At 41.8% G+C, this 23,439-nt stretch overlaps 1 protein-coding gene across 4 annotated transcripts in view; it reads left to right on the forward strand.

Moving 5' to 3' along the window:
* Positions 1 to 23,439, forward strand: part of phldb3 (pleckstrin homology-like domain, family B, member 3) — a 35,851-nt gene that overhangs the window by 8,522 nt on the left and 3,890 nt on the right. Inside the window, exons 2-14 of one of the 4 annotated variants that reach the window (XM_069655440.1) lie at positions 1,662 to 1,813; positions 1,998 to 2,108; positions 3,294 to 3,431; positions 3,786 to 3,917; positions 7,800 to 7,985; positions 12,537 to 12,647; positions 14,928 to 15,029; positions 16,047 to 16,134; positions 16,653 to 16,812; positions 18,773 to 18,854; positions 19,260 to 19,409; positions 21,167 to 21,377; positions 22,506 to 22,591. In XM_069655440.1, coding sequence (XP_069511541.1) covers positions 1,664 to 1,813; positions 1,998 to 2,108; positions 3,294 to 3,431; positions 3,786 to 3,917; positions 7,800 to 7,985; positions 12,537 to 12,647; positions 14,928 to 15,029; positions 16,047 to 16,134; positions 16,653 to 16,812; positions 18,773 to 18,854; positions 19,260 to 19,409; positions 21,167 to 21,377; positions 22,506 to 22,591 — 1,707 coding nt within the window. In that variant the 5' untranslated portion in view covers positions 1,662 to 1,663. The remainder of the gene's footprint in view (positions 1 to 1,661; positions 1,814 to 1,997; positions 2,109 to 3,293; positions 3,432 to 3,785; positions 3,918 to 7,799; positions 7,986 to 12,536; positions 12,648 to 14,927; positions 15,030 to 16,046; positions 16,135 to 16,652; positions 16,813 to 18,772; positions 18,855 to 19,259; positions 19,410 to 21,166; positions 21,378 to 22,505; positions 22,592 to 23,439) is intronic. The other 3 variants (XM_069655443.1, XM_069655441.1, XM_069655444.1) reach the window with 3 other exon arrangements.

The raw sequence follows: 23,439 nt of genomic DNA on the forward strand, positions 1-23,439 counted from the left end.
GCCCCAGATAGTGTTTGCGGAACCAAAATGTGCACAAGATGAACCAAACAGCGCTGTTCGGCCCTGCTGGCTCCACTGTTTACACAGACGCCGTTACGCTTCTGTTACTACCTTCAATGCTGGCTCAGAAGAAACGACTCCGCTCTACGATTCCGCCTCCGTGCGTTTTACACAGAAGACGGAACGTAACAGAGACGTGATAATCCCGCCTTGAACTGGCAGTGTAAAAGGAGCTGTAGAGACGTTTGCCCTCAAAGTGAAAGCAGTTTCTGTTTTAGTGTTTGCCTGAGCAGTTTCTGTCTCTTCAGTCTCTGTTGTGTTAAAAGGCTTTATTGATAGCCCTAGATAGGATCAGGTGAGATCCATTATAGTCAGAGTCTGATCTACTGGTAATGGAATGTAAAGCCAAAGCTACCACAGCCAACTTTCTATTTAGGATCAGTCAGCTAATATTAGTTAGCTAACTAGAAACTAGTTAATTCTTCCCTCTTTCTGCACACAATCTGATCAGAAACTCCGAACTTAAGATTTACTGTGTAGTGTGAGGGTCGGAAATAACATCCACCAAAATATCCTCATAATTAAAATATTTGTTTTGTATAACCAGGGGAATTTCTGCAAAACAACATGTTCCACATTCAGTTCGCGACTCCAAACAAGACGCTGACCTTTGACCTTTTACACTCTTTTTTCCTGCCGTTTTCTCTCCCCTCTCTCTGTCCTCGCCTCCCCCGTCTCTCCCCCTCTCTCCTCTCGATGTCAGTGTGCCAGTCGTAGTTTGGAAGCCCTCACTCATATCTCGGCCGCATATTTATCTCTGCTCTCTCTGCTCTCTGTCTTCATTCTCTGCAGCCTAATAAGGTCAGAACACAAGGAGAGGGGGAGAGGGCACAGGAGGGCGAGAGGGGCCGGTGGGAAAAGGTTGGACAATATGAATCAGGAGTATTTTCCCACAAATGAGTTTTGCTCGGTGCTCTCGTGTGTGTTTCTGCATGTTTTTGTGTAAAGAGAAACCACACAGCAAAGGAATGAAGGGCAGAGTAGAATAAAAAGAGCGAGATAACAAAGGCCTTTAGGTTCTCAAACGCTGGGAAGCACTTTGATGTAGCACAATGTAAACACTTTAGAATCATGTTTGCTGAAGTAAAAGTGACACACAGGACAAAGAGTAGAACTTTAAAGGACTTCAAAGACCGTTCAGATGTGCTCCAACTTTTTTGTGGGCGATCTCTCCTTGTAGTTTTTCATTGATTGATTTACATCCATTCATACGCTCGCTGCTCGTTCACATCAAAGGCCTCCAGCAGAAAAGACTTTCGTCTCTCTCTAGTCGTCCACTAGAGGAGAGACCCTGCAACACAACCACAAACCATCGCCCACATCCTCAATTCTCCGCTCTCTTTCACTCCTGCTTCCTCTTCACTACGAGGTGTTTTCTCCATCACGCACTCCTTCTTGTAAGCCGAGGGGGATTTCTGTGTTTCAAAGTGCTTATGTACTACTCAGCTGTGATATCCCCTTTGTGAACTGTCAGCTGATCCCATACACGCCTTTGACGGTGCAGCAGATTAGATTACCACAATATTCAACAAAGTCAGAGCCTCCCCCTCCTGCTCTGTAGCTCTCATTAACCGCCTCCCCCCCTCTCTCTCTCTCCACAGAAATGCCCCAACACAACATGGAGAGCACCAGGAGCCAGTGGCAGCAGCAGGGGCTGCGGCCGCCGTGGATCACCAGATTGGCTGGTGGTCAGAGTCCCGCCTCCTCGGGGGCGGAGTCAGATACAGAGAGTAGCAGCACGGAGAGTGAGAGGGTGAGATATGATGATGATGGTGATGCAGCAATTCACCTGGCTTGTTCGTGTCAATCAATGGCACTCATCCTCTGTAGACAGGAGCACCATCCTGCTCCTTGCAGTTTAATCAATGAATCATCCCACATGTTTCCACTAAACTTGTTGAAGTTTGGAGTCTTTACTTTTTTTCTCTTTCTGTCAGTCCTGTGTTAAAAAGCTGGAGGGGGGCTCCCTGAGGATTCTGCCGTCACCCTCGATGCTCCAAAGACGAATCGCAGAGATCGACCAGCACAAGGAGGAACTCAAGATCGAGGTGAGCATGTGAGACGATTGTGGGCCAATCACAGACAGGGACCAAAACATCTCATCAAAATCAAGGTGTCTGACATCAAAGGGGGAAAAAATTTTGACTTAAAGCTAAAACAATTAAATGTCTTATAAAGTAAATGGAGTGATGGCAGGTTAGGGGCGGTCAGGGGATACAGGGGCAGCATTTGGAGGACTTAGCTAAGGAGGGTGAGTTGTTATGTACTATTTGTGGTTATTTTAGCCCAGATGGTGATTTTATTTGTCTGGATTTTTTGGGCTCTGGCATATTTTCCTTTTTCTACAGTTTTTTTGAATTTCCATTACATTAAAGTGGTAATCTCAAAGAGCTCAGTTTCGTTCTCTTTGGCGCCACCTATGGCGATAAATGGTAATTGCGGGAGCACACTTCCCAGATATCCAGACAGTGTCGCATGTGTGACGTCCACGGTCGGCTCCGGCTGTAACTCTTGATTTTCCTCGCTGACGGTCACTTTTCTTTTCAGACTGTTTGCCTTCATCTGAGCGTCGAGTTTGTTTCTTTTTCTTTGGATTTTCACTTATTTTTGAAGTTGTATCTGTAGTCATCGATCTTTTCTTTCTTTGTTCAGCCATAGTAGATTACTGTTTACTCGCAACACTACACACCGCCTACCCTCTCTGGCAGACCAACCACTGCTGGGTGATGGAAACGCGTCACTAACTGGGCGCAGCTTGTGATTTTTTCTGCGACAGTTGCACCAGACACCCAGTCTGTAATACTGCAAATGCAAAGGCTTTCATCAGTGGGACATAGGCTCAGTCACCATTGTGTTAACTCATTCAGCGATAGATAGAGACTTGACATTTATTTAAATGAAAATCTTTGAGATTATGACTTTAAAGAAAAATCTGTAAAATAAAGTAAGAGATAGATAAGAAGAATAATCTTCACCATCTGTTGCACAAAACGTGGCTAAGATTACATTAAAGTTACTTTTAATACACTATCACTGAGGCAACAATGAATCAACCATGACAGTGTTCAAGAAAACACTAAAATGATTTCGCTTCTGTCTCTGCTGAAGTCTGCACTTTTAAATCTCCGAGCCGTTTCCAAGCACACAAAGAGTCACAGTGAAGGAATGCATATCTGTGACTTGCTCAACCGCTGGTCAATATGATTCACCTCGGCGGTCTCCTGTCCTTTCAGCTGCAGCTGGAGATCGCTCTGCTGCAGGGCGAGCTGCAGACGGAGAAGAACCAACTGCACAGACACACACAGAAGCTGCAGACTCTACAGCAGGAGGCCAGAGAGAGAGAGGAGCAGAGAGAGAGCGACAGACAACAGGTATCATGTCAGAAAATGAATCTAACTTTGGGTTTTTATTCCTTGTCCTGGAGACAATAAAGACTTAAAGTGTTGATGTAACGCTGAAAACCAAGTTTCACATGTGGAAATGTGTGGGCTTTGTAATGTTCCACAGAGATCTTTAAGTGATAAATCATTTCCCCTGCAATGACTGCTGGAAAAGCTCTGGTTTGAAGCGAAATGTCTGCGGCCTTTCGGAACAAACTCTGGAAACATGGTTGTGAAATTTAGTTGTTATTGTGATCTTTTTGTTCTGGTTAAAAATGTCTGTTTGTTTTGGTTTTAAAAAGTTTGGCATTAACTCTTTCTCCTTTCTTTCCATGTCTGATACAGCAGGATCGAGAGAGGCTGGAGGAGGAAAGAAGCCGGGTGGAGGAGCTGAGGAGGAGGTGCGAGGAGAAGGAGAAACTGATCCCCAGTCAGCCAGAGAGCCAGAGAGAACAGCTGACAGTGCAGCTGCAGCAGGTGAGACGCTGAGCTGCACACGGCCTCTTCAGAATAAGGCAAAGAAACGATACGTTACAAAAAGAGTAGCTCCATCTATTCTTAGACTGCTGACTAGGCACATTTCAGACTTGCATTAGCTTGTTTACATTTATTTTTTGGCCTTTTATGACTTTACTGAAAGAGAGAGGACAGTGGATAGTGTTAGAAACAGAGGAAGAGAGAGTGGGGATGACACTCGGCAAAGGGCCGAGGGTGGGAGTCGAATCTGGGGTCGCCACATGAAGGACTGTAGCCTCTGTATATACGAGACGCGAGCTAAACCGGCGCCTTACACTAGCTTATTTAAATGTGACTGCAATTTAACATGATGGTCTCGTGTCTGAGACAGCACACCGGTTACTTTTGTGTCAGAGTTACGATGGAAATCTTCTTGAGTTGTAACTTCTCACTATCCCTTTAAACGTGTCACACATTTCTCCTGAATGCTCTCAGATTATCGTAAAGGTTTCTGCAGCACCCGCTGAAACATGCAGTGAGAGATGGAAATGTGCGTCTTGTCCCGTCTTATAACATCACCATAAAAAGAAAACCTTTTTTGCAAAAACCAAATAAAAGTTGTTGTATCAACTTACACACTGTGACAGAAGTTGTCGAGAAGATTCTTCTCATATCAGATTAGTCTGCAAATTGTTTCCCTCCTTCAAGTTGGACTGGGGAGGAAGAAAGGAAGCATATACAGGTATACAGGTCATAACAGGTCTTCAGGTGTAAGCGCACTTATCTAAATTTCACCAGTTTAGTCTGGACATGTCAAACAAACATGCTAACATTTTAGCCTAGTTGCCTTAATCAGAGCATGGAGGAAAAAGACACATCTTTTATATGGCAAGTGATTGACTTAAAAAGTCACATGGTATTAACTTCCTACAGTCCCATATTCATCTTTTCTTTACAATATTAATGAATTTAAATATGAATTTAACAAAATCCTCTGCCAAATATCCCTCACCTACACAGCTTCTTTCAAAATGTGCTGTCATACCTGAATGAAGCAACTGGCTAGGTGACATAAAAGAAACCTACTGTAGCTTAGCCAGCAATATTAAATATTCCATCCCTAACATATCCTGTTAACTGATCCTATAAACTAAACTTTTAACAAGATGAGGTCAAAACCTCGTATGTGGCTGACGGCATCAGGTCAATGTGCGCTTTTGTTGGCAATGTGTCACAAGGACTGTCCTCATGAGGCCGATGACGACGTGTTTGAAAGCAACTCCTTGAACAAAGTATCCAGAGCCGTATAGACAGAGAGTCGCGTCAGTGGAGGTCCAATATGCTCCGTGATCTGCCATTGCGGTGTCGCAACTCTCTCTCTCTATGGCTGTGAAAGTACCGTCACTCACTCACTCAGTCAGCCACATACAGACCTGTGTGTAGGGCTGACCCCGGCAGTCAGCCAAAAAATGTTCTTTGTAATGTGTCGTAGGTTTCTTCTTTATACCAGAAGTGCTGCTGTGCTTTGACCTCAAACTTTTCTTACTGCACCTTTTTCAAGTACATAAAGTTGTAGCAAGAAATCGCTTCTCTGCTCCCACAACATAACTGACCAGCTCAGCTGTAGTCTGACAGAGAAGCTTCCAAGAAGTCTTGGTAATCACACTAACAAGGTGATCTTATCTAAACACAACATCTATTAGATTAGAGGTGATTCAGTTAGCAGAGCAAAAAAGAGCAAAAACAGCCGGCTTCTGTTCAGGTCCATCTATTTCAAAATAAAACCTACTGACCACCACTGCTTTCTGAAAGAAAGTATGAGAGTCACAGTTAAGTAAAATATCTTAAAAAGTAATATGTGATGTTATTGGCTGCTGTCCAAAAGACAAACGCAGATGTAACCGACACTTGATGTGTTGTTTTGGATCATAACAGTGCGTCTCCTGCAGTTTGCTTTGGTGCCGAGTCTTAAACATAACGACGTCGTCTCTTGTTTTCACAATGTGTGATTGTTCAGTACCTGTTCAACCTGACGTGTAGGTGTTAAGGTTTAAACACACACAGTGCACAGTGTCTGCTCTTTCTTATGAATGTGACGGAACAAGATAATAGACTGCTTTGTTTTACAACCTCCAGAAGCAGGTTGATACTTTGTGTTTTGACACGTCAGATTTATTGGGAAAGATCTTGTAGAAACTGGTTTGTCAGAATTGCGCCACAGAGATCACACAGACGGAAGTCAGTTTCACCTGGACTTTTTGTACTTAAAATGTTCTACAGGTTAACTTGGGCATAGAAACATTAAACCAGTGCTTATACTAACAAAGTACCAAGAAATACATTTTTTTTCTGATTAATGAAAATTATGAAGCCAAATTTGCTGTTTTCTATCGATGTTAAATGAACTGAAGCTTTTGCTGATTGATAGTTCGGAGGTCGCTGCTACTTTGAGACATCTGCATGTTAGTAACTAATCAGGCGTTAAAGTAGAATAAAAGTAAAAAGATGTCTTAAAGTATTATCTACCTTTGTACAAACATGATATCATTTTGTAAAGGGGCTTAGGTTTGTTTTTATAATATTGGTTGATTAAATAAAGCAGGCTTACTGCGGCTCCTTAAAAGGAAATGAAGGTCATAAATTGTCCTAAATTTGCTGTAGGTATGAAATTTGCAGATGGTGCGTTTAAGGGTGATGGGAAAATTGTCACACAGTGCCCTAACATTACAGCAACCAAGAGTGTAGAAGCAGTCTAAGTTGTTTGACTTGCTGTCCCACAGTATTTGCTGCAGTGACGTTACTGTGCACATGGAAACGTTTACAATTAGCCTACTGAAAGCAGCCTCGTTATAAAAAAGGCTCATTAAAATGCTTCATTGGTTTAAATAAAGAATGAGTAGGCACTAGTGTCAGCTCTGATCTAAGAAAGAAAAAGTTACATTTTGATAAGTTTTGTTTTTAAAAGTAGGTCTAAATTCTTATTTCTGTCAAAGAAATTGTTTCGATGTTTTGGGGGTCTTGAGTTATATTTGTTGAGGTCTTTAAAAGCTTTGAATTTGATTTTAAAAATGGTGCAAGAACCCTGTAAAGAAAACAGCTTCTCACACGGAGGTTTGCATGTTGTGATTAGCACTTTTTCGATTAATAAAAAGAATCCCCACCATTTTTTAAAATTTTATCAAACCCTAGTCTTCTCAAAGCCCATATTCTGACTGTTTCTTTTTTGCCTTATGCCAGAGGTCCAGAATGTTGGTGTTATGACCATAATGATCAACACAGATTGGTTGTGTACATTTGTTTGTTTTTTTTTGTTTGTTTTTTTTGTTTGTTTTTTTTTGTTTGTTTTTTTGGTGTTCTGTTTGCCCATTTGATACGTGACTGTTTATGAAGATGTGTTTGGTGTTTGTGGGGATGCCACCTGGATGGGGTGGGGGGCTGGCTCACAACTTTAGTAAGAAATGCTTAACTAATGATGTCAATGTTTTTTTTGATATGGAAAAATTATAAAAAAGAAATTTTTTTTTTAATCAAACCTTTATTTTTATAGTCTTGTTGTAAAGAAGAATTCACAGATCAGTTAAGAGAGAAGTTTAATAACAAACTTTTAGTAGGAAGTAAAATGTGTTCCTTATCCATCTTAGTGCATATTTCCATTATTAGCATTAGCACATGCAGTGTGGATAAGCTCTACGTTTATTTATATCTTTGGTGCTTTATGTGTGCTTTATTCAATGTAATGCATATGTTATAATGCTGAAAATGAGAGCAAATATCATAGGCAATTCCAAAGCAGGTATAAAGTGTTTTTAATTTGTTATCCAGCATTTTAAATAATCTGAACCTGCAGTATTAAATGTAAATCACGGCTGTCATGTCAGACTAACTGCTCCGTCTTTAATCCAGGAGAAAGAGGCGATGGAAGCTGCAGTCCGGGCCTTCGAGGACTGGGAGTTTCGTGTTCTGGAGCAGGAGAGCGGCATCGAAGAGGAGGACGAGAGCTCGACGGACAAAGAGGAGAAGGAGGGAGAGAGCGATGGGGGCATGGAGAAGGAGATCTCATGTCAGCAGCATGCGGTTAAAAATGCACAGGTAAACAACATGACTTGTCCGAGAATTTCCACCTGCTCCTGACGTGTTTTACAGGTTTACAGCTTATCTGCCTGTCATGTGCTTCATGTTAGTGTTTACACGTGTAGGCTGAGGGGGGATCAGACTTCACACAAACAGTCAATACAGACTTATGACCTCAGACTTATGCAGAAAGATGTTTGTCAGAATAACAGGAATGCCCCATAGTTTAATTATATCCAACACATTAGCCCTGCAAAGACGTCTTCATTGGATGCAAGCAAGATCGAATTTACAAGACTTAACATGCATCTCTAATTTAATGAAGTAAAGTGTCAGAGACATGTCAATCAATTGATTTTTATTTATAAAGTGCCAAACATAACGAAAGTTATCTCAAGACACTAGACAAAAAGAGCAGGTTCAGACCCAACATGAATCCACCAGCAGGACTTAGCAACATTTGGCAACAGTGGCAGAAAGACTTCCTTTTAAAGGAGCAGTTCGCCCCTGTAAAAAGCCACTGTCGGTCAAAGCTGGTGTTCTCTGTAATCAATAGAAGCAATAATATTTGAAATTGGCGCCATAGCGGTGGAGAAAGTTGTACAAACAGCTCGTGGTTTCGCCCATTCTACATTACTACAATACCCAGCGTGCATTGCACCCCTCCCTCTGAAAGGAACGGCCCAGCGAGAGACGCTGGAGTGAAGTACTACAGTTTCGCTGCAGGTAATGGCTCAGAGCGGTACAGAATCAGAAAAAGGACGAGAATATACCGGTGGAGCGTCTAAAAAATCTTCAGGTCTGCAGTCTACTTTTCACACCTGACGATTTTGAATGAAACATGACATCATTGGAGAAGCGGATAGCGTCCTCCAAAGGCACAGAGCGACACTGCATTTTTTCTCTACCGTAAAGGCATTAGCTTCCCATAGTAGCATTATAGCACTGAGGCTGAAAATCGGCGAACTGGCCCTTTAAAGGAGCGAAACATCCATGACTGGTGGTCCCCAGCTGATGACCAGACTAGGCCCAAAGAGGCGTTCGGTGTGGCTTCCCCATGCAGAGGCCTCTCAGGAGTACACCTGTAGGCAAAGGCACTGTTGGAGGTGTGTCAGGAAGCGATGCCCTAGTCTAGTCTAAATAACCCAATAATGACAACACCAACCTTTATCAATGTCATCCTCCATTCTCTATTATTTGTGAGCAGCAATTGACACATAAGCATATATTGAAATGTATAAAGAGTGAAACAACTGAAGTAAAGGTTCTGAAGAAACTTTTCCCGAAGCATTTTTTTCTTTCTCGTTTTTCTAGCTGAAATGTTTTTCCCAGTTCTCCAGTTATGAGCCTCTGAAGTAGGTTTTCTTTCAGAGTTAAATAAGGAGAAAGCAGAGCTACAAAAAGCTACAAATCTGACCTCTTCCTACAATAATCACAGAGTTGTCAGCATTGATCTGCAAAGCCATAAACCCTTCTCAGACACTACGTATTTTTTGTGCAGTCAGCACACTATAAATGGAGTATTTTGCGCTGCACCACAGTTAAAGTCATCATTATCATCACCTCACCACCATATTAGGTGTCGTACTTGGAATAACAGCGAGCATGTGATACACGCTCTCATATCCCGTCACAGTCCATGGTTGTCATTTCAGGTTAAGACTTGACACGAGCATGAACTCTTTACCTCACTCGCACCAGCATCGCCCCTGACACTGTCACATGACTGCGTAGGGCTTAATGACATCAGAGGCCACCATGAGAGGGAATTAAAAGAGCCAGACGCAGAGGGACAGCAGAGCAGCAACAACAGGAGGGAAGATGGAAAGATAAAACACATGAGGGGATCTGGAAGACTTTGGATTATTCCTAAAATGATTATTAAGATCACAATAATGAACAAAATAATCTGGATTATCTTTGTTTGTTGGCTTAATACAAGAGCTCTATTGCACTTAAGAGTTTTAAATTGGCAGACAGATAACCTGATTTTTATTCACAGGTTTTAATGTACAAAAAAAGAAATTAAGAGATATATTGTTGACATGAAATTGGTGTGACAATCCAAAACAAAAGACTAAAACAACAGCAATGAACACATGTCATTTAACCACATAATAAGGATTTATCCAAGGCGTCACCTTAAGCTCCGAACCTGTTTGAGGCGGCAGTGTGTAGGAATGAGGACTGTGATTGGCCAGACGGTTTACTTTTGAAAAGAGCGGGCTTTATTTGACAAATCCGAACAGTCACTCTAAATGCAGACAGACAATATAGCTCCAAATAAAGTCTTACTCGCTATAGAATTCATGACCTTTAAACGGTTAATTCTGCAGCTTTGTGACAAAGAGAGTCAGTTAAACACCTCAGAAAAGGATTCACACGGTGATCTGAAGAGGCCTGGAGCATGTTGGCACTTGTGTGATGAATCCCACATTTATAACTGCAGTGAGACTGTTGAGACGTTAGCACCCCCGTGTTCTTTGTTCATATTGTGAGTTGAACACATGTTTTCAATGTTTGTTTGTCTTGCAGAACATTTCGTTGACAGCTATTTAAATCATCTTCAGTATAAAAGGCGAAAAGGCTCCAGCCGTTGTAGAAGCTCTGTGAGCCTGTAATTAAACACACTTAGTCTTTGAGCTACATGTTAATGTCAGCATACTAACATCTTGCTAAATTACCAGACTCGACCAGGAATCCAAATAGACTCATTTGAGCATCTTCCTGTTTGATTAATGAGTAAGAGCAGTCCAGAAGGCAAACATATGCTGGATGCCCGAGTTAACCTGACGGCAACAGGTTACACCTGATATAAGTTAGAAATGTTACAGCAAAGCACTCAAAGCTTTAAAGAGGGGGTATTTTAAGACATATTTATATATAATGTTATTGTTACAATGTTTGGATGTGATGTGATGAAACGTGGGTGAAGTTTCAAATCTGTAGGTAAAAGTATGTGGGAGTAATCCCCAGGCTTCTCAGCTCAGACTGCAGGCTGCTGTGAACGACAGGTTTCAAACTGTTTTTTCTACAGGCCCTCAGCAGGCTTTGGCAAGCTGGCCAATCAGAAGAAAGTGGGCTTGTAGGGGCGGGGTTTCTTAAAGGGATAGAGCTGACTGAGTCGTTTCAGGCAGAGGCTGTATGAGGGCCCGCACAGAGCACCAGTGTGAGAAACATGAGGTTTTTTTTACTGTAAATTATGCTAAGCTACTCCACAGGTATCACAGAGTGAAACATGAAGCTTGAAATTAGCATAATACCCCCACAAAGAGTCTAAATATATATTATAATAAAATCATGTTTGTATATCTAGAATTTACAATTCACACTCCTATAGCGACACGATAGCATCTTGAGCTAACAATTCGTGCACAGAAAGCAGCCAACATACACATCTCAACATAACCTTTATGCTTTAATTACACATGACATACAGGTACACCCACAAAGCAAAGCTTATGCACTTGGAGAACAGCTACATTTTATTACACATCTTTTTCCCAGTGCCCAGATGGCTGTTCACCATGTAGTCCGGTTCTGCTCGAGGTTTCTGCCTGTTAAAGGACGTTTTAGGCGGATAAAGTTGTCATGAGCTAACTTTGTTGTTATACACGCTGTATAGATTTAAATATATTGATTTATAGATTATTTACCTAATGCCTAAAGTTAGTTGAAGATCTCATCTTCATGAAGGGTGTTAAATAATCATGACGTAAGGAACAGATTTGCGGTCATTAGTTTGGCCTGTCCATAGAGCAATGTGCTGCTAGCTAGCTAAAAACTAGTGGGTAATGAATGCTAACAGTAGCTCAGCTAGCACACTTTCTGCTGCTTAAAGGCGATGGTCTTCTCTCTTGTGATGACTCCAAAGTTTCCGTTAAACATCTCTTGAAACTCTAATTTTTTTCTGAAGCCTCGACTGGTTCTTTTTTCTATAAGCAAAGGTTTCTGTGATCCTTGTTTACATTCTGACAGAAGTTTCAATCCGCTGGTTTTCCGTTCCCATCTAAGTTTCCACAAGAATATTTAAAGATAGACGATGGATAGATGGTGAAAATAATATGGAATTGTTCCTCAATTAGATGTAGCATGTAGGAGGAGGAGCTTAAGGGAGATAGAGAGAGTGATTGTGTGAGAGGGATTGTGGTTGACTCAGCTGCAGATGACAGCTCGTCTCTATACCCTCTGTCTGCCCGTCTGTCTGTCAATATGTCACATTTTGTTCCCAAGCTGCTGATTTCACATCAATCCATCATTTCTTTGAGTCACACTCTCAGCCCTGCCGTCACGTGTCTCTCGTCCCTCTCATTAACTTGCAAAATGGACGTTTGATTTGCATTGTGTCTCTGCCGCAGAGATCGGCTGTGCTCGGAGCTTTGTATTCACTCACCACACACTCACAGCTCGTCACATCAGGGCTACTTACTCAACATTACATCACAGCATTATGAAAAGATTCAGTAAACTCAGCCCAGCAACATGAATCACAGACAGCAGCAGACAGTTTCCAGGAGAAGGAACCATAAGGCCGTCCACGCTGAAGGGCATTATGTTTTTAACTTTCAGGAGCGAGTGCAGCACTTAGAGAGGCAGCTGAAGGAGATGGAGAGGCAGAAGGAGAGGGAGCTGAGCGCCCTGAGGAAGGAGAAGAGAGAGCTCGTCCACACAAATCAGACGGTAAGAAGGATTTATACTTTCGATATGACTACTTCTGCTACCTATCAACAAGTGGTTTGTCTGTCTTTTTGAAACCTGAGAAGTGCGGTAACTGAAGGGAACCAGTACATATGACCAAATAGGGTTTCTTGGTCAGAAATCAACTCCTCTTTACTTCCTGGTTCTCTTTTACTTTTTGATTTATTGTATTTTACTAAATATATTAAATTTCCGCACATATTCTGGCCAAAAATGTGGGTGAGTTTGCCATATATATTTCTACACTTCACCTGTCAGTAACTGTGCAAAACAATAATGATGTACGATTGCTCACTCTCAAGTAAAAAACTGTTATAAAGATAGTGAAAGTTGGGGCACAGCCTTTAAATTCTTTAGTTAGAGGAGACCTTAAAAACAGAGCTAAACATCAGACTTACAGTCCTCAAGTGGCCAGAATCACATCCCTAAATGAATGTTCATTTTTCCACATTTGCATTATTCATTTTACAACATGTTTTTACATTGGGAGCAATTTGGGGTTCAGTGTCTTGCCCAAGGACACAACAACATGTGGAGACGACAGACTCTACCGCAACTCTTGATTTTCCTCGCTGACGGTCACTTTCCTTTTTAGACTGTTTGCCTTCATCTGAGCGTCGAGTTTGTTTCTTTTTCTTTGGATTTTCACTTCTTGTTGAAGTTGTATCTGTAGTCATCGATCTTTTCTTTGTTTGTTCAGCCATAGTAGATTACTGTTTACTCGCAACACTTGCAGAGAGCGGAAAAGCAGCCGCTTAGCTCCGCCTACCCTCTCTGGCAGACCAACCACTGCTGGAGGATGGAAAACGCGTCACTAACTGGGCGCCGCTTGTGATTTTTTTCCACTAAAGTCGCCACAGACACTCAGTCTGTAATACTGCAAATGCAAAGGCTTTCATCAGTGGGCCATAGGCTCAATCACCATTGTGTCTCATTCAGCGATAGATAGTGACTCAACAGACATTTATTTAAATGAAAATCTTCGAGGTTATTACTTTAAGTTACGATGATGCATTGTGTGCGACTCAGGTAAATGTAGATGGCAGTGACAATTAGTTAACATTTTGAGGACCGCCCACACTGCCATGTGTCTTCAGTGTTAAATATGAATACTTGTCTTTCAAAGAATGTGATTTACTCAGTGACTAATTAATCTGTGCTGTGATATTATCAGACAGCCAGTCGTCTGCCTTTGATCAGACTTAAGGCAGCACAAGTTAAACTGAGGAGGAGACGAGATGTGGACGAGGAAAAAGCAAATCAGACGTGGAGAGGGAGAGAGATGTTAGGGAGGGAGGGTAAGTGAGAGAGCTCCACTCATGCTGGAGGGAGGGAAGGGAAGGACAGAGGGAGGAGTAATCAACGCGAGGGAGGGTGCTGCGTTTGTGAATGTGTGTGTACATGTGAGTGTGTGTGGATGTGTGAGAGGCAGGGAAGGAACGCTGGGAGAAGTTCCACATCATTACAACGAGCGGTAAGCTGAGAGAAACGAACTTAAATCGATCCACACGGCTGACAGGCGTTAAAGTTGTGTTTGTCGGGGAGCTGCCTTCATGTTTAGATCATGGGCTCCTCTGAATGAGGGAACAGGAACAGCTGGAGGGAGGGCAGAAGGGAGTGGCAGCGCAGAGGAGGAGAGACGGACAAGACAGTTCAGACGGCATGACAGAGTGTGTATGACTGCAATGTGACTGCATGCAGGATGTGCACTACTTCTGGCGGATTTTAAGTGAACTTTAGTGGTGGGAGATAGTTGATAGTTGACTGATATAGAAACAAATCAGTCCCATTGTATTTGTAACAGATTATACACCTGGCTTTTTACTGAATGGAGAATAAACAGTACCCACGAGTCAGCTACTGTGGTTTAAATCCTCCCTGTTCACACATTCCCCGTCAGCATGTGCTCGTACCGGAGCTGTGCGAGGAGACAGATAAGGGTTAAATCTTGGACAGCATGCGCTGTCTGAATTGCTCATGTGTTTGTGAGTCAAGCACGGAGGGAGGGTGAGAGGGAGAGATAGTGAGGGAATGATAATTTTTTAACTCATTACCATCCCTCTTGGCAGCGGCAGTTTTCATTCTCAGCCAGATGTGGTATTTTGAGCGCAGCGGCTTTCGTCAGTCACCGTGTGTGTCATCTTCCCAGAAGCCCCTGTTAACTGACACTTTTAATCTCTTATTTAAAACTGTGTCTTGCAGCCAGGTGTCATCACAGATACGTTACTGAATTTCAAATGCAAACTTTATCTGGTTCTACAGGTTCTCAAAGAGAAGAAGCCGCTCACTGATTGGTCGAACGTCACCGGCTCAGCCCCCTGCATGATGTCACTTTCCCCTCTGACCGTTCACAAGCCGCCTCAGGTATGCAGCGTGTTGCAGTGGATGCAGCATGTGTTTACTAACTTCCCAGAAACTTACAAATATTTGTATTATCTTTGAGTTTACGTCAAGTCAAGTCAAGTCAAGTTTATTTTCTCGACAAAGCTGTGAAGTCTTTTGTTAATGACATTCACACACCACTCCAAAGTTCAAAGATGCTCAGCTTGAGTTGAGTGGCCTGAATATTTTGTGTTAGGGCTTAAAAAAAGACTCCAATGATTATTGAAATAGTTGCTGATTAAATATCTGGTGGTAAATAGTTTCATCATCTTATCCCTTCAGCTTGTTGCTTCTGCCTCGACTTATTGATATAGCTTAAAGCGCTCACTTGTGTTCTCTTTGGCGGCACCTATGGCAATAAACGGTAATCGCAGGAGCACACTTCCGATTTATCCAGACAGTGCTGCATGTGTGACGTCCACGGTTGGCTCCGGTTGTAACTCTTGATTTTCCTGGCTGACGGTCGCTTTCCTTTTTAGACTGTTTGCTTCATCTGAGCGTCGAGTTTGTTTCTTTTTCTGTGGATTTTCACTTATTGTTGAAGTTGTATCTGTAGTCATCGATCTTTTCTTTGTTTGTTCAGCCATAGTAGATTACTGTTTACTCACAACACTTGCAGAGAGCGGAAAAGCAGCCGCTTAGCTCCGCCTACCCTCTCTGGCAGACCAACCACTGCTGGCTGATGGAGAACGCGTCACTAACTGGGCGCTACTTGTGATTTTTTTCCACCACAGACACCCAGTCTGTAATGCTGCAAATGCAGCATTACATCATCAGTGTGCCATAGGCTCAATCACCATTGTGTTACCTCATTCAAGCTCCAGTTAACAAGATTTAATTCATTCATTCAACATTTATTCAAACCTCGAGGAATCACAGAGAGCATGTCTTCATTTTCCATGATGTCAAGAGTTTGTTAAATCACACATTAAAGGTTTAAGATGAAGTTAACATGTTTGTCCAGCAGCTCATACGAGCACTGTTTCTTTTATTTTGTAGGAACCATGCAAAGATTCTGCCAGTTTGCCCAGAAGACGGAGTTCGCATCGCAGCAACAGAACCAACGACCGGCCGCTCTCAGCACAGGGTGAGCTTTGAAAGCCTCCTTTTTCTATTTCTTATTGTGCTTTTATTGTTCAGGCTGAGGCTCCATGATATAGAACAATAAACCCACTCTCTCTGCTCGCATGCCCTCATTTTGTCTGGCTGTTTGCACAGTTCCCTCCCTTTTAGTCAAATCAAAGGTGTGTCAGTAGAGGGAGGAGGTTGTTATTGCGTTGGTGGGAAGCAGGATTTACCTGTACAGACCGGACGAGCCGGAGGAGCACACATTAACTAAAGCCTGAAGTCTCTGCACTAATATCTGTTTTTCACACACACACACACCTATATGTCTCCAAATCTATGAGATGCCTGATCTACTGTGTCATGTCATGTCTTGTCATGTGTGCCCTCCTTTCTTATTTTGTTCCTGAAACCTGTAACTAAAAATTCATCTTGTCTTTTGATACACGACCACTCTTAAATTCTCTCACGCCACATTTCATACAAAGCTCTCGGCCCTGATGTTCTCGTGTGTCTTTCCCCATCACCTTCCTCTCTCAGGGTTGGTGCGGACGCTTCCAGACAGCCCCGGGGCTTTCACCTCCCCCCTCGCCTCCCACAGGCTCAGCAACGGGCACAGCAGCGTGCACAGACCTGGGACCAGCAACAGCGGCGGGCTCATCACGCCGTGCAACAGTACGACGAGCTCTCGAGCTGCCAGGTCGGTGACTTCACTGCCGGTTTGATGAACACTTTGTCTAGGAGCAAAATAAAGAAGCGTTGAGAAGTTCAGGTGCTTCTTTTAGTCTGTACATGCAGCAGTATAGACAGTAATGTATGTTTTTCTTGGGCATACCTTTGCCCACAGGATGGAGAGAATGTGAAGGGTTATATTTCACTGTGAGGAGGATCGCTTTTTATGTAAGGTTCAGCTCCCGTAAAAGATCACTCCAGTTCATTGAGTTTTAATATTTTTAGCCAGAAATCTTATCAGCTATGATAACATTTTACTCTAAGAAAGCTGCTGCACCTGTAGAACCAAGTGTGAAGGGCAACAAACATGAGAAATAATTAACAGCAGTTATTATCGAAAGCAGGTAAAACTGAAAGCAAGAAGTATGAAAGGTGAAAGCTTCTGTTGGTAAAAGTAGGTCAAACATTGAACAGGTAATAATTCACTCAAATTTACTTTCATTTTCCTTTTAAAATAAGTTTGGAGTTTTTAAAAAAACCTGTATGATCGTGTGACTGGTCTTGCTCATTGCCTTTAACCGAAAGAGCCTGCACACTAACTCCATACCACAAAAATGTTTTAATCATCTTGATACCACTCAGCTCTTCATCAGGTGAGCATGCTCCATACGTTATCGTGATAGGTCAGATTTTAAAAAATGAAGGAAATATTACAATTTTAACTCCATAATAAATGATATCATTAACTCAACAGGGACTTTGATTCTAGACAAGTGTGACTTTCCATATCAAGATTCAAGATACAAGATTATTTATTGTCATGTTCACCGTAACAATACCAGTAATGAAAGTCTTGGTACTCAGTGCCAACTCAGCTCAACTTCACAGTAACAGCATAATACAAAATAAAATATATGTAAGAAATAAAATAAGATATGTACAAAAATAGAATCAAATAGAAATAGAATAAAAACCTAGAAAAATGACAGAATAATAACTCAACAACTGACATCAGCAGCAGCAGTTAGGTGTAGTCTATCATGTGGTATATGGTAAGCGGAGTGCTAGAAAGTAGCGATATAGCTAGTTAGTTATTAGCTGTTTTTACACTGCAGTTCTGCCACAGCGCCATGACTAAGCTCCGCTGTCATGCTGCCTTTGCCATTTTACATTGGACCAAACAACGCCGGCGTAAAGCCGCCCCGATGTGGGTTTTTACATGGCGTTCTGGCGTTGCGGAAGCAAAATTGGTGTAAACAAACAAATACAAACACCTATCCCAGCTGTCATTGGGGCGAGAGGCGGGGTACACCCTGGACTGTTCACCAGTCAATCACAGGGCTGACACACAGAAGCAGACAACCTTTCACGCTTAAATTCACACCTACGGGCAATTTAGAGTCACCAAAGAACCTAACGAGCATGTGTTTGGACTGTGGGAGGAAGCCGGAGTACCCAGAGGGAACCCACAGGGAGAACATGCAAGCTCCAAATAGAAAGACCGTATTTTTTCGAGCTGGCATTCAAACTAGGAACCTTCTAGCTTTGAGGCAACACCGCTAACCACTGCACCACCGTGCAGCCCATTAAAGCAACACGCAAGCTAAAACAAAACAATCATACAAGGAGCTACAAAATGATTTGGACGCTTGATTTGGGATCTTTGGAGAAGTGTCGTTTGCCTGTTTTTAACTGTGTAAAGCGCTTTGAAGTGCTTTATGTATGAATGGTGCTCTATAAATAAAGTTGCCTTGCCTCATGTTGTATTGAAGAGTCACATATTAACAAACTTCCGTTACAGCAGATAAAAAAACATCTTAATAAACTTAATGTAACCTTTTGTAACTGATCCCTGATGCTGTGTCTTTACTGTCCTTAAGTTAATGTGCTAAATGTGTAGTTTTAAACACCTATTTTACACAGTTTGTATCCTAACTTTTGCAGTTGTTCAGATTAATTGATGAAAATAACTCCTCTTCCTCTCACAGCCCGTCTCTGCTGGATCTGGTGGAGATCGAGAAGAAACTTAGAGAAGCCAAAGCCGAGAGGGAGAGGCTGCTGAGAGAGCGGGTGAGTCACCTGCTGTGGGAAACACTCGCTGACACCTCTAATCACCCGCGACACACTGCATTAGACACGGCTGTCCGATCTCTGACACCCACCCAGCTCGCACATGATGGTCCAGGAAAACAGCCACCAGATGTGTGGATGTTTGTAACGCATGTTTGCAGCACTTGTGAATGCCAAGGCTGAAAAATGTGCCAAAGCTATGTGATTGTGAGTTTGTAGGAAGTGTTAAACTAAAGAGTGAAACTTTCAGCTGGACTTTTGATAAATGAGGTTTCTTTTTCGGGGAAGGAAATATCAAGGAATCCTTTGTCGATAAACCTCTTTAACAGAAGTATCATCAGTACTTTTGAAATGTGTTTCTCGGGAATATTTTAGTAATTTTCAATGATTCATGTGTTCACGCAGGAAGAGCGACGGCGGGTGTTGTTGGAGGAGAGAAAGCAGAGAGAGCTGAACTCTCCCAGAAAAGAACCACCAGAACCTGAGACCCCACGGAGTCCAGAGCCAGAACCAAAGGAGCCACCGAAGGCCAGTTCTCCCCTCAAGTCCCCAGAGGTATGTTTGAAATCTGCGTTAAAGACCATGAACACACATTTACTCTGTAACCTTCTCACTAAGAGACGGACACAAACTCAGCAAACCAGGGATCCTGTTTTGCTGCTTCCAAACATTCCTCCTCTTTTTTTAAACAGAAAAATGTACACCTACATTACCCAAAATGCATCTGGAATATCTTGGTTAGAGGTTTGAATGGGTTATGCAAGTAACAGCTAATATAGCCTCAAGTTGCTAGCTTCAAGTAGTAAGCTAAAGAGTTAGATAAGCTCACTGCTTCGTCTTCAAACAACTTGGAACAACTATTTTCAAATGTCATGCTAAAGGTAAAGATTGGAACTAAGTTCTTAATATCAACAGCGTTAAACAGTTATATCTAAGAATAGTAATAATAATGTCATTGAGTAGGTGTACATTATATTAGCAATAGTCAAAAGGCTTTTGGTTTAGTGCAGTAGTTGCAGGAGATGGATCTGTAAAGAATTTACACAATAGATGCACCAAAGCCTGAGTTATCCTGACTTTTAGTCTCAGATGTAGGTCCAGATTTCCCATAATGCATCTGTAGTCCTTGTTGTTGGACTCTCCTGGTAAACTTCACATCTTTTAAACTTCAGTCTTCCTTTATGTAACAAGATTTCTGTGAATTCCCCTCAACTAATGGATGTGATATGTAAAATGTATTAAGTACAATCTATTCCTTTTTTACACGTTTGAACCTTTAACTCTTATCGAGGGTTAGTCATCTTTTCAGACTTTGGAAGGTCTGAGATCCAAACATTCATTTTCTTCTGCTAATGGGGGCCGGGTCGCGATGGCAGCAGGCTAAGCAAGTTGACACAAACATCCCTCTTACCCAGGCACGTTTTTCCAGCTCCTCCTGGGGGATTCCAAAGCCAGATGGAATATATATAATCCCTCCAGCGAGCTTGCATCTCGGCGAGGTCTGAGATGCAAGCGATAAGAAATAAAACCTTTTTAAAAACAGATTTTACAAAAAAAGCAACTTAAAAAAATGATTCTCAGGGGGAAAAACACCTGACAAATCTTTTTTTCTTCACTTGTTTCACGGATGAAAAAAAGTTTTGCAGCTAAGAAAAGATCAGTTATACCTGTTACATTTCAAATTTACATTTTTTTCTTCACTTGCATCCAAGGTCCTCCGTAGCTGTGACGTATAAGGTTTGAAGGTTCAAATGCAGATATAAAGGAACATGTTGTCCTCAATTCATTTTACATATCAAATTCATTAGTTGGGGGAGTTCACAGAGAGACTGTGAGAAAAAGGTAAGGGACTTTTTTAATCCTGGCAAAAACTTTCTATTACAAGGTTTAAGGTCATCAACACAGAAGACAAAATAGTTTAGATGGGACCCAGAAAATGTTTAATCAGAATTAGTTTTTCCAGACTTTTCCCTCAGGGCTTCCGTAGAGGTCAGTCTCAGAAATACTAAATTAATTCCATCAGGTTTTTACACAGTCTATTTATAAATGATGGACAAGCAGTGTACTGTATACACTGTGGGACCAAGAAAAGTAAATCAGACACACTTTGAAGTACATGTGCAGGAGAAGCACAACAACTCTTCTCAGTATCACGAGCCCGTAAAGTTCAATCTGTTTCATCTGATGACAGAAGGCCTCGACTCGTACTCTCAAAAACAAATATCCATTAATAACAGGACCTGAATGTTTTTAGTTTTTCCTCAATTTCCAGTTTCTTTTAGACTTAATCTGAACTCGGTTTGTGTCTCCAGCAGCGCAGCCTGCCGCTCTTCCTCTCCCCAAACTTTGACCTCCGGGCCCACCTGGAGTCTCTGGGTCACGGAGTCGCTGGCTGCGCGGACCTGCGGCTGACGCCTCGACGCTGCGCAGGCTTCCTGACCAAACGAGGGGGGAGGGTGAAGACCTGGAAGAAGCGATGGTTCCTGTTTGACATGGACCACAGGCGACTAGCTTACTATACAGGTTAGACTGGCTGGTAGAGCGGTGTGTGTGCACAGACTGACTGTGTGTTTGCATAAATGAAAGCCTTTTGTGTGTCACATTTAGCTCACTAAAAGGAAGTCGAGCATGTTTTTAGATAATGTTGCATCAGTAAAATACTTGTAAGCTTAATCCAGAAGGCAGCTGGACTTGGCTGAAGTTCTTGAAGACCTCTCATCCGAAAGGCTTCTTCAGTTCTGGTTGGCTTTTGGATTAAGCTTAGAATTACCACGACCTGGATGACTGAGAACCTTCGCAGACATCAGTAAAATATGTTTCTAGTTGGGCTGCACAATAAATCACATTTTCATCTTTATTGTGAGATGATCGTGCACAATAAACACATTGCAACAAACTGCCTTTACCGCGATGAACAAGAATAAATACTTTGTGCAAACACGCCATGCTTTCTCACTGAGCATGGGCAGCCTATATTTCGCCTGTCAAATAGAGCACTGTGTTTATTGGCCATGCTTTCACACTATTTGCCAATCAGGTAAAGCCCCAGTTGCCTTAGCTACCTTTAAGCTACCCTTGCCCCCATGAATTGGTGTCTGACCCATGTTGTACCACACCAGTATCACCAAACAGAGTGGGCTAAGAGTGGAAAATGCAAAGCTTGTGAGCTCGCCAACCCTTGAGACAGTAGAGCAGATGTGATGCCACACTTGACAGACACCCCGTGCGAGACAACCTACCACCAAGCGGACCAACATAAGGCACTGCCAAACCAACTAAAGAGCAAAATAATAGGATGAATTAAAACAGGAAGTTATTCGGTGTTTGCTGTTTGGATTTATTGGGGATTCAGGAGGGACACATTGCAAAACATGCAGAACATCAGACAGACATAGAAACTGAAAGCTAATATGAACACACATCATCATCGCAGTGTTAAACAATTTCATCACGCAGGCAGATTTTTGTGTCGTGCAGGCCTTCCATCTTTCCTCTGATTCTGAAAGAACAATAGGATTAGGATAATCATTTTGAGATTCATCATAGAGTTGATGAGTATTGTTAACTTTTATTGCTGGAATAGATCCTTAAAGTCCTAATAAATATGTTGTTTTCACATTATTTTCTAACTTTCCTCTCCCTTCTCTGCAGAGTGTGATGAGAGGAAGCTAAAGGGAGTCATTTATTTCCAGGCCATAGAAGAAGTTTACTACGACCATCTACGAACAGCCACTTCTGTGAGTTCTCATAAAGTACACCAAATAAATTCTAAAAATGAATGCTGAATGTTTCTGTTAAATCTCCAGACTTCAAATCTGCTTGGGGACAATTTGATGAATGCTGTTTAAACTGGATTAACAGTCTCTTTGTCATGATGTAAAACGCCTGAAGCATTGTAGTATTATATATGATGAACAGGTAAGTGTAGCCCAGTGTTTCATACAAAACATCTTGCTCTCTTACAATTAATTTGAACAGAAAACATAAACAGTATATCATTAAACACATATTGTTTTTACTGAGAGCACATTTAAGAGGTCATATCTTTAATCTTTCTAATGTTGTGTTTAATGTCTCCTTGGAAGTCAGAGCACTGTTTCAACTGAGCTAGTTTTACTTTTGGATCTTCTGTAATTTAGGAAATTACTCCTTATGTCTGTGTTTTTGTGTTTTATTAAGATGTTTTAATGATTTCATGTTGTTCCTTCAACAAATGGGTCAGTGGACAGATTATAGCCTTGGCAGATTTGTGTGGGATTAAAGGCACAGACAATCTCTGTAATTATTGAATTAGAAATCAAAGGCAGGTGTCCGGTTACTCAGGATCTTCTGAGTAGAGGTTAATTGGTCTCAGATGTTAAATAACGTATCACATGACACTATAGGTTTACAATTACTTTACAATAACCCTGAGAAACCCTGTCATTCCTATTTTCCGTGTGGAAAATAACAAAGGACATGTCCTCTTTTGAGAGGGGAATATTGTGTTTTTTATTCCACCACATTTTGTAGAGAGCTATCGTTAGTGGTTTCTTTTAAATCAGCTTTATTTTAGCTTCATTTAAATTACAGTTCTAGGCTCAAA

The sequence above is a fragment of the Semicossyphus pulcher genome, unplaced genomic scaffold (genome assembly GCF_022749685.1).
Source record: "Semicossyphus pulcher isolate SPU_LCO1_2020_fin unplaced genomic scaffold, fSemPul1.0.p SCAF_9, whole genome shotgun sequence".
Taxonomy (NCBI): Eukaryota; Metazoa; Chordata; class Actinopteri; order Labriformes; family Labridae; genus Semicossyphus; species Semicossyphus pulcher.